Source organism: Delphinapterus leucas, chromosome 13, assembly GCF_059928025.1.
Source record: "Delphinapterus leucas isolate spDelLeu-1000000601 "Yukka" chromosome 13, BTC_Dleu_Yukka2, whole genome shotgun sequence".
NCBI lineage: Eukaryota > Metazoa > Chordata > Mammalia > Artiodactyla > Monodontidae > Delphinapterus > Delphinapterus leucas.
The window spans coordinates 48,282,398-48,298,947 of NC_143141.1; the positions used below are offsets into that span (position 1 = coordinate 48,282,398).

Genomic DNA, 16,550 nt, shown 5'->3' on the forward strand with positions numbered 1-16,550 from the left:
TCCTAAGTGAAAGGAGGATAGGAAGAAACTTTTGGATTTAATCTTACAGGATGTTGCAATTCAAAGACCATTAAATTGTGCATAATGTACAATCCTCTTCTGCCAGACAGAGAAGTTTCCTGATTGTACTCTTGAGATATTATGAAGCATTTCTAAGGCTGCTATTAAACTAGAGAATTGTGAATTGGTAGGTTTTCAAATAAGTTACTCCAGACCTCAGTCTGGTCTAAAGCTTCCTGTTTTTACAATTAACTCCTCATGTTTCTTTGTTGAGTATGTGTGTGTGTGTGTGTGTCTGCACGCGTGCGCGTGCGCGTGCACATGTAAAACCTAAAGATAGACCAGGAAGCATCTGGGCCATCTGGTTCTAAAGGGGAATCCAGATTTCTGTGAGGTCTAGCTACTAAATGTAAAGAGGATAAACAATGTATTTTATACAACTCCTGTGCTAACCCCTCAGTCATTACTGTCCAAAATGCCCTTAACTCATAGTTGGTGTTAAACTTTATGGGTTTTTCATTTATGAATGAAGCAGGTTGGTCTGTCTTAAGATAAAACACGTTATAGGCAATGAACACTTCCATGTTGTTTAGTGAAGCTTCTGAGGGACTACAAAGAAAAGTGCACATGTCAGGCATTGGGCTGTTCCTGAAAGCAATGCTTCCTTCTTGGTGCCTGTTCACTCTTTGTCCATGTTTCCAAATAAAGGATTGTGATTAAGAAAGAGTCATCAAGAGCAGAAGGAAAAAATTGCTAGCAACCAAGATGACCCAAGGCTTGTGTACTGGCCAGGGCAATACAAGATTCTACTCTGTATACCACCTAGCAAAGTGCCACATGAATACATCCTAATTTTAATTAAGATGATTTCTCTGTTCTCCAAAGCAAGAGTCCTTCTGCTGCAACCAAAGTAAGAGAGGTTATATTTCAAGTTTTTTCCTCAAGATTCTTAATTTGAGGGGAATAATGATGAAAACACCGATAACATTTATAAAGCACTTACTATAGGTTGCCATTTAATTTAACTCTATTAATTTAACTCTGCTTTACACATGAAGAAAGTGAAGTGCAGAGAGGTTGACAGACTTGCCTAGGCTCACACAGCTGGTAAGTATCAGAGCCTGGATTTGAATCCCGCAGAAGATTCTAGAACCCAGGCTCTCAACAACCTAATTAAGAAATTGTGCTGTTCTTAATTCAGTGCTATGATAAAAACATTTTTTTGTTATTTTTGGCTGCGTTGGGTCTTTGTTGCTGCATGAGGACTATCTCTAAATGTGGCGAGCGGGGGTTACTCTTCACTGCAGTGCATGGGCTTCTCATTGCCGTGGCTTCTCTTGTTGTGGAGCATGGGCTCTAGGCGTGTGGGCTTCAGTAGTTGTGACACGCAGGCTCAGAAGTTGTGGCTCACAGGCTCTAGAGCGCAGGCTCAGTAGTTATGGCACACGGGCTTAGTTGCTCTGCGGCATGTGGGATCTTCCCGGACCAGAGTCTGAACCTGTGTCCCCTGCACTGGCGGGTGGATTCTTAACCACTGTGCCACCGAGTAAGTCCGACAAAAACAGTTCTACTGCTAATTTAAAATATAAGTAATCAAAGTAGATGTAAATGTAAGCAGCACACATTGTAAAACTATAATACTATATTTTTTCAAAAAAAATTTGTTTTGCATATCATTCTGTCCCAGGGAAAAGGTTTTTATTTTCCTTCAAAATGAGGAGGAGTAACATTTGATTTTGCTGGGGAACTGTTAAAATTACTTTGATGGTTCTAGTCGTGCACAGCATTGAGATTTATAACAAATATGTAATCTGTTTATTTGTCACCCAACTTGGATGACTTCCAAATGTTTCCTCTTAGTAGCTCTTGATTTTGTTTGGATTTTTTTCAATCACCAAATAGTCAAACAACAATGACTGAATCACGTTTGCTCCAGTTAGGGAACACCAACAAGTTGAAAGACAGCTTTGGTTATTTAAAATCCTACTACATTCACTTGCAACTTTGCAGAACATGCATGCTTTCATGGACTGGATTTTTTTAAGGAGAAGAAGACAAAAAGGAAAACAAACAAACAAATGAGTTTGCGGCCCAAGTCCCTCCTTTGCTATTTACTGCAGTGAGTTTTCCTACTCCGTTTTGCTGGCGAAAGCACGCTCAACAGATCAAATCAAACTGTCCGAAAAAGGCTGTCTGCATCCCTCATGTTTAAAAGAGAGGGATTTCGTTCCCTTTCCTTCACACATCAAAGAAGGCACTCGGGGAGGAAGTAAACCATAATTAGGCATGAGCAAGGGAGCAACAGACCCCTTCCTCTCCTTTCCCTATCCCCGCCCCCCAGGCCCTGGCAATAGTCCGGGGCGCGAGCGAGTCGCGGGCCACCGAAGCAGCCGCAGGGAGCGCGCGTCCACGCCTCGCCCACCGCCAAGATCTGGGCGGCGGCGGGGCCGGCCCGGGGGCGCGCGCGCTGGGGAGCGCGCTCATGCAGCGGTTTTCTTCTCCCACAATCCAGAGGCTGCGGCGCGGGAGGGGCGGGGAGTCGGCGGAAGGATATGGGCGCGGAGGGAGCAGCGCGCCCCTTTGACGGCGGGCTGGAGGCGCTGGTTGGGCGGCGGGGAGCGGAATGTGATGCGGCAATGCGGTTCTGAGGCCGTTACTCTGGCTCCTCCAGAGAGGGCGGAGAAGGAGGCTGTAACGCGGCGGTGATTTTGTGCCAGGGCTTCCCTGAGGCGCACTGAAAAGGCTGGCGGGGCTCGGGAAACTGGGGGGTTAGGGACACACATTCAAGCCCCCACCCCCTGGGAGGGGAAGGGGGCAGGCGGCGAGGCTTGGGGTCGACGGAGGGATGGTGTGCGGTCGGTGGGAAGGGGTGAGCCCTGCCTCTCGTTGGTGAGGGGCTGCGGGCAGGGGAGGCTCCGCGGGTCAAAGCGGCTCCATGCCCACTTTGGTGGGTGGAACGTGTGGAGCGGAACGCGGAGGTGAAGCCTGACGGCCGCTCGCAACCCTTAACGTGGTATCTAACGTGGGATTTCATTTAGCCCACGGGGGGATTAATTCATTGGGGGCAGCCTCGCTGGTCTGGCTCCTCCAGGAGCTGGGCAACCTTGACGGGCTTTTTGTCTTGCTGCTCCAACCCCTTCTCCCTTCCTCCTCCTCCTCCAGATGCCTTTTCTCTGCCCCTCCTCGCCCGGTACAGACATTTCCAGGGCAGGCTGCTGCTCGTGGCTGCTGTCGAAGCCACTTCTCGGGATTTCGGCTCGTTTCCCTCTGGGGTGTTTTTTGAGGAGGGAGAGTTTTTCTCCCCTCCACGATGGGATTTTCTTCCCGTGCCAAAATGGACTTTCATTGATTTCTGCTTACTTCTTCAACGTTTAGTGACCAATTCCCTAGGGTTATTTTTGTGGTAGTTCCTTTTTTCAAGTACATTCTCTGTAAAATGGAGAACGAGATTTTTACTCCCCTTCTGGAGCAGTTCATGACCAGCCCCTTGGTCACTTGGGTAAGTGGGGTGTTATTTATTGTATATTTTGCTGCATTATTTGTGGCTGCAGAGATGGAGGTGGGCGTTCGTGTCGTGATGATCATCATTCTGTTCTAGGTTAAAACGTTTGGACCTCTGGCTGCAGGAAATGGGACGAACCTGGATGAATATGTGGCTTTGGTGGATGGGGTGTTCTTGAACCAAGTCATGCTCCAAATGTAAGTGTTCTTTTTTTTTCTTTCTAGGCAACTTTTTTTTTTTTAAACTTGCATACTGTGAACTTAGAGGCTTTATGTTTTAAGATCCTAATTTAGTTTTTTGGCGAGAAAAATTCAGGTGGTTTAAGAATTGGACCTTGAAAGGAGTGATAATCTTACATTTATCAGCCCATTTATCACAAGCCAGTAATTATACGTGTTAAAATTGTGAAACTTTAATTTTTCATTCTGCAAATCATGTATTGTCACTTATTGTCTTCAGTGCTGAAATCCAAACCACATTGTATCCTCTTTGATAATTTTGTAAAATGAAGAGGGGAATTACAATAGTTTCCTAAGGGGGAAAAAAGGCTTTACTGTGAAGTTATGTGCATTTGGTGCAGAAATGTTTCTTATTAACCTTTGTGTCTAAAAATAAATGGCTCAAAATTTGAAACTGGTGAAGTAATAACAGATTTCAGAGGAAAGAATTTCAAACAACAGTTCTGATTGGTGAGGACTGTTGCTGTAGGAAGTACTTTAAATGTATATAATAACTAAAGTCTGATTAGGTGATTTATTGTGTGAATTAGTAGATTAATATTTGGGGAATCATTTTAAGGTATTCTTAGAGCTAGTTTTGAAATGCAGGTGGTTGAAATCTCGGTGACAACTGGCTAATGATTTAGTAGGCAAATCTTTGTCTTTTATGTTCATGATATTGGGTTTAAATTAAGTAGGAAAGTGATTTTGAGGTGGCAATTGAATATCGAAATCATTGGTAGCTGGATCAGTGAAATCAAAGCTCCATTTTTATCATAGTTATTGTAGTATATGTGCATTCTCAGCACATCAGTGTAGTGAATATTACAGTTGTGCTTAAAATAATGTGTGTTTAGCCTTATTTGTCTTGAATACAAACCGATTACAAGAGTAGTTTGGAACTTTCAATTTTAAGACATTCTTACGTTTTATATGTTTGGGAATTTAGTACATTATTAATAAATAATTGTTACCAGAGAGTAAATCTACTGTTAATAGACTAATAACCTAACATGTAAATGATCAATTCTGTATTTTTTTTGGTATTAGTTTTCTTTTTAGATTTTTCTACTTAAAAGAAGGTATAAGTCAAATCCATAAATAACTGTTCCACTGGTAAACTTATCAGTCTGTGTACTCAAAGAGACTCGTAGTTTATATGCTCAAAGAGATTTTTGTGTATTTTTCATGTATGTGTTGATCCTACAGGGAAGTATTATACTACTACATGTTTTCCAGAAGTGTTTTGTGTAGGCACCCAAAGAAATATATGTTATCTGAATGTGTATGTATATTTTTTTTCTTAAAGAAGGAAAAGGGAATGTAGACATTAATTATTTCCAGGGATAATAAATATATTTTGGGCTGCTCTCCCATGGAACTATCTTTAATCTTTGAAATATCCCACTATTTCCCAAGCAAAATGGTAGAATAATTAAACTGACTTCTATTTTAGGGAACACAAATGACAGGAAGGGTAGCCATTACAGTAGATACTCAGAACTTGTTCCCCTATGTCTCTTTTCTTGTTTGTTTTTAGACAGAAGATTGTGAGTTTGTATGCTGAACCCTAAAAAAACAGGTGTGCTCACAAAAATAGGAAAATACATTAGTTTTCCCCTTTAATGGTTTTTATTTGAATGATTCTTTTTCCAAAAAACACTTAGATTTTTTGAATCCTAAATTGTCAGCCAAGGTGCTAAAAACAGACACTTCAGCTTGTTTCCACTTTGGGTACAGCTTTATACTTAAAATATATATGTGTCTATATTTTGAAAGTAATGGTGTCCCAAAATAGTGGTTGCCAGGTTGTTTTTTTGGGAGGAGTATCTCCATTCCAAACCTCAAATCTGCTTCTGTTTTCAATTCCACCTCTCAGTTTCTTTAAAAGTTTTTTCAGTGTCCTAATTCTGTTCTGAATGACCTATATAAATTAAAGGAAAAGAAAATTTTAAAAAGGAAGATGTATGTTTTAGCTTTCTAAAAACTATCTTTCTAAAATAAGATCAACACAAATTACCTAATTATTTACCAAATAGGGCAACAAAATACATTGTTTTAAAAGCTACATTTTACTAATTTTGAAATCATTAAGATTTCTATTAAGCACTTTGCTCAAATTAATGTTTGATTTAATATACTCTATTAAATTGTCAGTTGAAATGGTACCCAGTAAGTTAACCTAAAAGTTAGCTTCAGTCTGAGTAATTTCTAGATTACATTTGGTTATAGAATTTGTGAGCGAGAACCATTTGTAAATGCAGCATGTGTATTTTTCTTCATGTTTCTTGTGCTTGGAGTTCATTGAGCTTCTTGGATCTGTGGTTTTGTAGTTTTTATCAAATTTGGAAAAAATTTGGCCATTATTTCTTTAAATATATATCCTTTCTCTGCCTCCTTTCCTCCTTTTGGAAGTCCAATTATATGTATATCAGGCTGCTTGATGTTCACTGATATACCATTCAATTTTTTTTTCAGCCTTTTTTTCTCTGTTTCACTTTGGATAATCTTGCTAAATTCATTAATCTTTTTTTCTGTAATGTTTAATCTGCTGTTAATCCCATCCAGTGTATTTTTCATTTCAGGTACTGTAGTTTCATCTCTAAAAATTCAGTCTTTTTTATATCTTCCCTGTGTATAGATTTCATGCTTTGTCTTTCCTGTAGCTTCTTGAACATGTAGAATACAATAATAAATCGCTTAAAGTTCATGTTTACTAATACTGTCTGTGCCATTTCTTGATTGGTTTTGATTGATATTTTTCCTCATTATGGATTGTGTTTTCTTGCTTTTTCATACCTGGTAATTTTTGATTAGATGCCAGACATTTGAAAATTTACTTTGTTGTTGGGTGCAGGATATTTTTGTTTCCCATTAAAAATATTCTTGAGCTTTGTTTTGGAATGCAGTTAAGTTACTTGGAAACAGTGATCTTTTCAGATCTTGCTTTTAAGTTGTGTTAGGCAGTACCACTTTGCTTTGTTGCACTGTTGAGGCAGAACCCTTCTGAGTACTCTGGCTGGTGGGAACAGGAACTATTCCTGGACCTGTGTAAGCTCTGGGTGGTGCCCCTGTAATCCTTTTTGGTGGTTCTTTCACTGTCCGTGTGTAGTTTCCTCACACGTATATACTTATAAGTACTCAGCTGAATACTTGAGGGATACCCTGTGTAGATCTCTGGATCTTTCTGAGCAGCTTTGTCTTAGGTACTTTGCTTTGTATATGACAGTCACCTTGCTGTCTCCATACTACGTTCTGTCTCCTCAACTCAGGGAGACCACTGTGTGTGCTCAGCATAGGTTCCCCATTCCTGTTCTGTGGCCTAGAAACTCTTTCAAGGCAATAAACTGGGGCAATTGTAGGACTTATCTTGTATGTTTACTCCTTATCAGGGATCTACTGTCCTTTGTTGCCTGATGACCACTGTTTTGAAAAACGCTTCATATGTTTTGTCTTTTTTTTTCCCAGTTGTTTCAGGCAGGAGGGTAAATTTGGTTCCTTTTATTTCATATTGGCTAGAAGTGGAAATCTGTTTATATACTTATAATTACATTTTTGCCCTGCCAGTCTTGTGTTCCTGCTTTCAGATATAGATATAGATTTAGAATTTTGTTTAGGAGCCTTATGGTAGAATTTTTTTTTCGTCTAAAAAGTTTTTTAAGAGTAAGAATATTGGTTAGTTCAGTGACTCTGGATTTGGTATTTTTGACCTAGAATTTGAAAGTAAAGAGCTGACTTCTTCGTGCCAGTTTATGACTCTGCCTTATAATTTCAGAGTCTGTTCACTGATTTGGGATTCAGTGTATTCAGAGATGAATCCTGGATTTCATTGAGTAGCTCCTGAATCAAAGAATCTCTGTAAGAGCTTGTGACATGGCATCAGTTCTTTTTAACTAACGGGAAGAGGAAGCTATTTAGAGATGGGCCAGCTCTTCTGCATGCTGCAGGGCATTTTCCTACTTCAACCAAACGAAATCTTTTTTCCGCAGTGCTAGTTATCAGACATAGGGCTTGGTGACAGTGAAGTGGAAATAATCATTTTCATGTTTGAGATGTCATGCAGTTTTGCAACCAATGTAGAATATTACTTGCTATGAATTTTTAAGGAATTTGTGACATTGTAGTTGATTTCATAATCCTAGTCATGTTACCTAAGCAGTTGAAAATATGGATATGTTATAGTTTTAAGTATGGAAAAATTGTTAATAGTATCAGAACAATATTTGGAATTACTTTCTATGATTCAACCCCGTTAGATAGCTACAGAAATCTCTACTTGAATAATGTAGTAATTGTGATATACTTGTTATGGCATTTCTTCTTTTAGAATCTTGAATTTGAAGGTACTTTAGAAATCATCTATGAAAATCATTCTTATATGACACATGGTCATCCAACTTCTGCTTAAGTGTTTCCTGAGAAACAGCTTCATAAAGTGTACCCAAAGGAGCCATTTAATAGAGGAAGTTGACTGAGAAATCTTCCTTCATTCTATCAGTACTTAAGATTCAAAAATAGATTGTGCTAACTTTATGACTATAATAACCCCAAAGTGACTTATAAAATATATAAGTTGTCTTACCAGGTATGACATTAACTCTGAATTTTGGTATGGTCTCTCTCATACAATTTTTCTTTCTTTTTTTTTTTTTTTTGCGGTACACGGGCCTCTCACCGTCGTGGCCTCTTCCGTTGCGGAGCACAGGCTCAGCGGCCATGGCTCACGGGCCCAGCCACTCCGCGGCATGTGGGATCCTCCCAGACCGGGGCAGGAACCCGTGTCCCCTGCATCGGCAGGCGGACTCTCAACCACTGCGCCACCAGGGAAGCCCTCTCATACAATTTTTGTTTAGTTTTCTTTCGTTTTTTTTTTTTTTTGCCAAGCCACGCGGCATGTGGGATCTTAGATCCCCAGCCAGGGATCGAATCTGCGCCCCCTGCATTGCAAGCCCAGAGTCTTAATTACTGGACTGCCAGGAAAGTCCCTGTTTTGTTTCTTTAATAACACACTCATGATGTAATGGAGTTGCTGTCTTACTACCAGGTTTTGTGATTTACCTCCCAAACATTTCTCAGATGTGTCCCTGACTTTGGGATTAATGCAGTAGCCCCTGACTGATTTTCTTACCTTTGGCTTGCCCCCCTTCAGGTTGTCTCCTCATCTGTGATCACATGAAATTTTCTAAAACATAGATTTTATCATGTCACTCCTACCTTTAAGATGGCTCAGTAGCTTTCTTCTGCCCTCAGAGTAAACTCATTACTTGAGTGTCTAGACTCCTTTGAGGTCTGGCTGCTCCCTAATTCTCTATTTTCATCTTTGCATGGTACCAATCCTCAGTGCATAGCCTAATATTGAGCAAACTTAGAGTTCCCAAAGACAAGCTATGTTCTCATATGTCTCAGTGCCTTTCTAGACACTCTTCCCTTCCTTAGAACACTCTTTCACCTTCTTACTATTGCTTTCTTTAACTTTGCTGCTGTTCCCTGGCTCGTCCTAGGCATAGTACTCCTCCTTGTGCTTCTATAGGACCCTATATATACCTTGGTAATAGCAGTTCTTGGTTAGCTAGACTCTACTGACTAACCTGTGAATTTCTTGAAGCCAAAGACTTTATGTTTTATCTCTCTGTTCCAAACACAGTGCTTGACACACAGTAGGTTCTTGATACACTTATCTTGAATGAATGCATAATAGAGAGGCTGTGTGGTAAAGTGGAATGAATTTGGGCTTTGAATTAGATGGAGTTGGTTTCATTCTCTCTCTCTCTCTCTCACACACACACACACACACACACGCACACACACACACGGTGTGTGACCTTAAACAATTGACTTGTCATCTCTAAATCTCAGTTCCTACCTCTCTAAGATGGGAGATAATGTTTCCTTCCTGGAGTAGACATAATCTCTACTAAGGCAGGGAAAGTATCTGTTTTCTGTTTTGTTGACCACTGTATCCCCAGTGCTGGTTTTTGTCATTATTATTATCCTGTGCTATACCATACCTACCTATTGATATTTATGTTTCCTCAAACAAGTCATGATCTTTCACAGCTTGGTTTTGTATGATCTCTATTGGTATCATCTCACTTCTCAATTTTCTCATTTATAAACAGGATAAAAAGAGAATCACAGGGTTATTATAAGAATCAAATAGAATGATTTGTGCACAATGCTTAGCATATAGCAAGTGCTCAATAAATGTTAGGTGTTGATATCTTTTATTTCTATTAAAATAATTATTTTCCCCTAGACTGCCCTTTCCCCTTTTTTTGCCTAGCAAATTCTTCCTCATCCTTTAACACCCTGTGAAGTCCCTTGGCAGAGTTAATTGCTCTCTCCCCTGTGATCCCTTATCTACCTTTACTAAATTGTTAAAGTGGTATTATTACTAGAGAGATAGCATTTGGAGGCTAGAGATTTTATGTTATGGATCACCAGCACTTAGAATAGTGTCTGGCATGTATCACCAGTACCTAGCATAGATTTGGTACGTCATAAGTTTTCAGTAAATGTCAAAGGAATGAATGAAGATGTTTTATAATTTTATTAATTTTCAAAATTCTGAGGATACTCTCTAGTTTTAGTATTGTAGAATTTAGTTTGTTTTCCATTTTAGTTTGTCTTCTATTTCTCCTTCTTTCTTTTGTTTTCCCTCTGTCCCCTTATTTATTTTAATTACCTTCATTGGATCTTTTCCCCACCTATGTTATGTCTTGCTGAGGTGAGGTGGTAAGAACAATGTCATAGTCCATGGTTTTGTATGGTATTAGAATATACAGAGCCTTCAGTTTGGTTTCCTGTAACTTTCTTGATGATGTTCAACATATTGAGATTTTTGTCCACAGCCTTACAGTTAAAATTCAAATAAAGAATTTGTGGAATTTAGAATTCATAAAGTCACAGTTTTGTATCAAAAGAAGTGGATCCCAACCTCCTGTCCCCTTCCCTGGCTCTGTCTGGCACCACAAAGAGGTCCTCTGTGCATGCCTGTGGACATCTTGCATGCATGCCTGAGGTCCAGGCTCCTGTACTCCCTACTCCAAACAGCTGCTTCTTGGCCCAAGGATGTACACATCTGTAGCATAGTCCATCCCAAGGACAGATCTGGGAAAGAGGCCTGCGCAGGTCCTGAAATTGGGTTAGAGGTATTTAAACAAGAAATTCCATAGTTCCAGTAAATGGAGTGTCATCAAGAAGGGGGAGTGTATGGGTATGTCCTCTTGTTTCCATGGACTTCTTGCCCAGTAGTGAGGGGCATATCCTGAGGAAGGCCAGAGTGGGGCTCAGGGCAGAGATCTCTTGCCAGGACCTATAGATACAGATACAGTACAGTGAGAAGGATGGCTCATTCAAAGATCAGTTCATTCATTTAATAGTTTCTAAGTGCTTACTACACAACAAAGTCTATATGACAAACTGTCTGCTAGGTGCTGGGGATGTGATGCCGAGTAAGACATGGTCTTTGCCCACTAGTAAGGGAGACAAGCTTGTAAACAAATTGCAGTGTGACATATGTGCTATGTAGTGGAATTATGTTCTTGGTACAGTGTTGGCACAAAGAGAGAGGTGATTATTTACATGGTGGAAAGGCTTCTTGGAGGAGAAAACATTTGAATTGGGACATGAAAGTTGAGTAGGAGCAATCGGGTGAATAGGAGTCACAAATAGTGGGAGTAGGAGGAAGGACATTTTAAGTAAAGAAAATAGCATGCAAAGAAGCATGAAAATGTGAATAAAAATGGAGGGATCAGGGAACTGTAGGATATTTTATATGGCCAAAGCAGAGATTGTATGCTCTTTGCACATGGGAAATGAATTTGAAGAGGTGGAGAGCGGGAAGCTGTCCTTAAGATACCATGTTGGAAGATTGAGTTTTTCCCTGTGGAGATGTATATTCATTCAGGTCCTCTCCAGGGAAACAGAACCAACAAGATGTGTGTGTGTGTGTGTGTGTGTGTGTGTAGAGAGGGAGAGACAGAGAGAGTTAGATTTATTTTAAAGAATTGGCTCATGAGATTGTGGAGGCTTAGTCCAAAATCTAATGGAGTGGGCCTGTGTGAACTCGGAAGAAATGCACTGAGTTCAAAGGCAATTTTCTAGCAGAAGGTCAGTCTTTGTTCCATTAAGGCCTTCAAATGGTTGGATAAGGCCCATCCACATTATGGAGGGTAATCCACTTTACTTAAAATTCGTTGATTTAAATGTTAATCTTGTCCAGAAAACACCTTCACAGAACATCCAGAATATCATTTGACCAAATATCTGGGCACTGTGGTCCAGCCAAGTTAACATATAAAATTAACCGTCTTAACTAGTGTTTCTTTAATTGGATCCACAGGTGTTCTTGGGAGTCTTTAGGAATTTTTATTTTAAAAATATTTTTTATTTTTGGCTGTGTTGGGTCTTTGTTGCTGCACACAGGCTTTCTCTAGTTGTGGCAAGCAGGGGCTACTCTTTGTTGTGGTGCACGGGCTTCTCTTTGCAGTGGCTCCTCTTGTTACAGAGCATGGGCTCTAGGCGCACAGGCTTCAATAGTTGTGGCTGGTGGGCTCTAGAGCGCAGCCTCAGTAGTTGTGGCGCACAGGCTTAGTTACTCCACAGCATGTGGGATCTTCCCGGACCAGGGATCGAATCCATGTCCCTTGCATTGGCAGGCGGATTCTTAACCACTGTGCCACCAGGGAAGTCCCTCCCACCAGGGAAGTCCCCAGGAATTTTAATGTTTGTGTTTTCATGTCAGTAATTTAAATTCTTCTTCAAGGGGTAATAATAATAAATTTCTTTTGCAGTGATAATTCACAATTGAAAGATTTTTTTTTCATAGACTAAGATTAGTTTCTTAAGCCGTTTTTTCAAACAGGGGTCTTTGACTCTTAGGATGTCTATGGACAGATCCTCAGAGATTCTTGATAATTCGTTTCTTTAAAAGGTGTCACTCACTACTTTACTCCAGCTTGAAAAACAGTAATATAGGCTACAGAACATTGGAGGAATTGAAACAGATAGCATTTGCATTTTAGAAGGACTGATGTTGGTGCTGATGAGGTCCAGAACAGAGATAGAGACCGTACTGATGTAGAAAGGATATGGAAGAGAGATAATGCTGACGTGGTGGGACTTGGTTACAAGTTTGGTATGGAGCACAAGAGAGGGGTGTGTCTAAGGTGATTATCAAGTTTTTTACTTGGGTGAAGAATGGATGGTAGTGCCTTTTTAAGTAAGGCATTATGAAAAGTTGAGGGGAGGGGAAATGTAGAAAATAATTTTGAGTTTATTTTGGAATGTCTGGTGAGCAGTGAGAAATATCTTTTGGGCAGGTGGATATACATAGGTCTGGTGCTTAGAGGAGAAAGGTTTAGAGATATGGGAATTAGCTTTTAAGTTTGTAATAGAAACTAATGACATAGGTGTCAAAAAAAAATACACAAGAGGGCCAATGACATATCCTAGGAAACTGCAACATTAAAAGGCTGGAGGTTTGAGGAAAGTGGACAGTTTCACAAGGCTGCTGGGAGGAAATCACAAAGGGAGTCAGTTAAAAGATGAGCACAAGGGCTTCCCTGGTGGCGCAGTGGTTGAGAGTCCACTTGCTGTGCCCCGGTCTGGGAAGATCCCACATGCCGCGGAGCGGCTGGGCCCGTGAGCCATGGCTGCTGAGCCTGCGCATCCGGAGCCTGTGCTCCGCAATGGGAGAGGCTGCAACAGTGAGAGGCCCACATACCGCAAAAAAAAAAAAAAAAAAAAAAAAAAGATGAGCACAAGTATTATCATGAGGGTTGATGGCTTATTTGAGGTTTGGAAACCACACATTCAGTCAGCATGGTTGAATAACTTACCAGGGATGCTTAGCACTCAGAAACTGACAAAAAGATCTGTGGCGTTTATTCAAAATTGGGGATTGATATGTATTATAAATGTGGGTTGGGAACATTTTCAGGTGGGATAGTTGAAACGAATAGAGTGTGAGCATTAAAGTGAGGAGGAAAGCAAGTGCCATCGGGGGAGGCTGATAGAGTTTGCAATAATGAAGGAAGAGTAGGTTTAGAAGGAGTGAAGAAGTGAGACAGAGTGGTATGGGATGTTGAGGTCAGAGGGCACTTTCAGAATTTGAGATTTTGGAGGTTGCAATTCTGAATGGTGATTTAGGGCCACAGTTAGACCATGGTAATGGATGGATAAAATGGAATAGAGTGAAGATAACTAAGGTTGAGAAGGAACTTATTTCCTTATTCTTTATGAAGCTATGATCTCTCTTTTTTTAGAGGTTTAATTTTATTTATTTTTTAATTTTTGGCTGTGTTGGGTCTTTATTGCTGCACGCGGACTTTCTCTAGTTGTGGTGAGTGGGGGGCTACTCTTCATTGCGGTGTGTGGGCTTCTCCTTGTGGTGGCTTCTCTTGTTGTGGAGCATGGGCTCTAGGTGTCCGGGCTTCAGTAGTTGTGGCATGCAGGCTCAGTAGTTGTGGCTTGCGGTCTCTAGACCATAGGCTCAGTAGTTTTGGTGCATGGGCTTAGTTGCTCCACGGCATGTGGGATCTTTCTGGACCAGGGATCGAACCCGTGTCCCCTGCATTGGCAGGCGGATTCTTATCCACTGCACCACCAGGGAAGTCCCAAGCTATGATCTCTTGATTACCACTAGAGGTAGACATAAGTACTTTGAATTAAAATAGACAGCTAAACAATAAATAGCTCATTTTAACAATGTTATAATTAAAGAAAAAAATAATGGTAGGGAAAGAAGACCAGTAATTGGAACTTTTATTAGTATAATCTGTGTATTAAAAATGAAACATTGTGAAATATCTCAATAGTTTTTCAGGAAATTTTTTAAAATGATGTATTCTTAATGTAACATACTTTCCTAGTGACAGCTAGAAAAAAATTTTTGAACTTCACATTACCATTGACAACATGACTGTTTCCTTTCCCTTGGGTGATAAAGGACCAAGGATGATGGTTTAGTTTTAGGTGTTGAGTCTTAGTCCTTGATTAAGATCTGGATTATTACAAAGTTGTGGAGGATGAGAAGTGGAGAAAGACCAGTGGGTGTAATACTCCAGTCCATTTTTGCCGAGACTGGTTAAGAAAGGGTAAACCACAATAAAATCCTAGTTAATTTGAATGTTCAGTGAAAATGGAGTGTGGTTTACTCATAATTGAAGGCTAATTTAATTTTCTCCAACTGTTTGTTTAAAATCTTTGTAAATGAATTAAGCTATTGATATATTTCTACCTCTGTGAATAGAATATACATGTTATGATTCATAATCTTCAGTATCTCATTTTGTTGTTTTAAACTTAAGTATTTGTGTTAGGTATTGAACGTATGTAACTGACCAAGATGAATCTATAGTGAATGGTGAATGATCCCAAGCATGTATTTGAAAATAAATCTCTGGTTATTAGCTTTTTTCTTTCTTTCTTTAATTTGTGTGAGTTTTTACATGTTTCTTTTCAGTGAGTGTGTATGTGTGTGTGTGTATTAGCAGGTGTAGATTAGGGAACCCTACTGTTTATAAGTTAGTTAGAAGTTTGGTTTAGCTTCGAGGGTTATGGATAATCAGGGAAGCCTAAATAGGGAGGAAGCTAGATTTGATTCAAACCTTGTAGAATGATTGGACTTGGTTGCCATAGATGAGAGGAGGGTGTTTTAAGCTAGGGAAGCAGCTTGAGGAAAAAGCATATTAGGTATATTTATTATTTGGGAGATGGTGAGGGGACTAGCCTTAGTAGAGGATCCACGTTGGAGAACCAGAGTAGGCTAGCTTATGGGAAACCTGAAAATTAACTACAGGTAGTATAAATTAGGCTGCATATGGCAGGCATTGGAGAGCCATTTAAAATTCCTTATTAGAGGATTAAAAGTATTATTTTAGGAAAGTAACTTTGGCATTAGTTTGCAGAATAGGTTGAGTATGGAGTATGAGTATTGTTTATTCAATTTATTGAGAATAGACTATTGGGTTGGCCAAAAAGTTCGTTTGGGTTTTCATAAAATGTTATGGAAAAACCCGAACAAACTTTTTGGCCAACCCAATATTTACAGTATTGTAAGTACTGAGAATTATACCAGTGAATCAATGGAATCATTCTATCAGTGCTTGATGAACACGTGGTAAGGAAGATAGATGGTTAGTAATGGATGTCATTTATGCTTTTGGTGTTGAGGTCCTAGATCAGGGTGAGCTGTATGATTAGAGGAGCAAATTCAAGAACTACTGCAAAAGAATTGATGCAATTCTAGGTATAGTGTGTGAAAAGGAGGAATGAAAGACGATGCCAAGGTTAAAGCTGAGTAGACAGACTATACTTAAAATTATATACTTATAGGAAAAGTGATGTGAAGTTTGGATACTATTTTGCATGAAGAAATAAGGATATTTAATTTCTTTTTTTTCATAACTTGCAACTAAAACATTTAAATGTATAAGATAGTCATGTGTTTTGACAGTGTTGCCTAATTTTGTATGAGAAACATTTCAATTGCTGTGTGTTTGTGCTCTTGTTTAAATTCTCATTACTATTAGTTAATGCATATTTCATCTATGAATTTATTTAGTAAAATAGTTTTAGGATGTGTTATTACAATTCTTTTGGGCTTTTGGAATGCTTTAAAGTCTACATTTATGGGATATAGGTTTTGTACGAGATTTAACAATTCTCTGAAAATTAAGTTGCTTTTTCTTTTTGGCCGTGCTACACGGCTTGCAGGGTCTTAGTTCCTCCCCCAGGGATTGAACCTAGGACCTTGGCAGTGAAAGCGCTGAGTCCTAACCACTGGACTGCCAGGGAACTCCCATATTGCATTTTAACTGTTTAGA

At 39.7% G+C, this 16,550-nt stretch overlaps 1 protein-coding gene across 4 annotated transcripts in view; it reads left to right on the forward strand.

Moving 5' to 3' along the window:
• The first annotated feature begins 2,573 nt into the window (after nt 1-2,573).
• Nucleotides 2,574-16,550, forward strand: part of CCDC88A (coiled-coil and HOOK domain protein 88A) — a 125,926-nt gene continuing 111,949 nt past the window's right edge. The window contains exons 1-2 of one of the 4 annotated variants that reach the window (XM_022597259.3): nt 2,574-3,499; nt 3,599-3,699. In XM_022597259.3, the coding sequence (XP_022452967.2) occupies nt 3,437-3,499; nt 3,599-3,699 (164 nt within the window). In that variant the 5' untranslated portion in view covers nt 2,574-3,436. The remainder of the gene's footprint in view (nt 3,500-3,598; nt 3,700-16,550) is intronic. The other 3 variants (XM_022597258.3, XM_022597262.3, XM_022597261.3) reach the window with 3 other exon arrangements.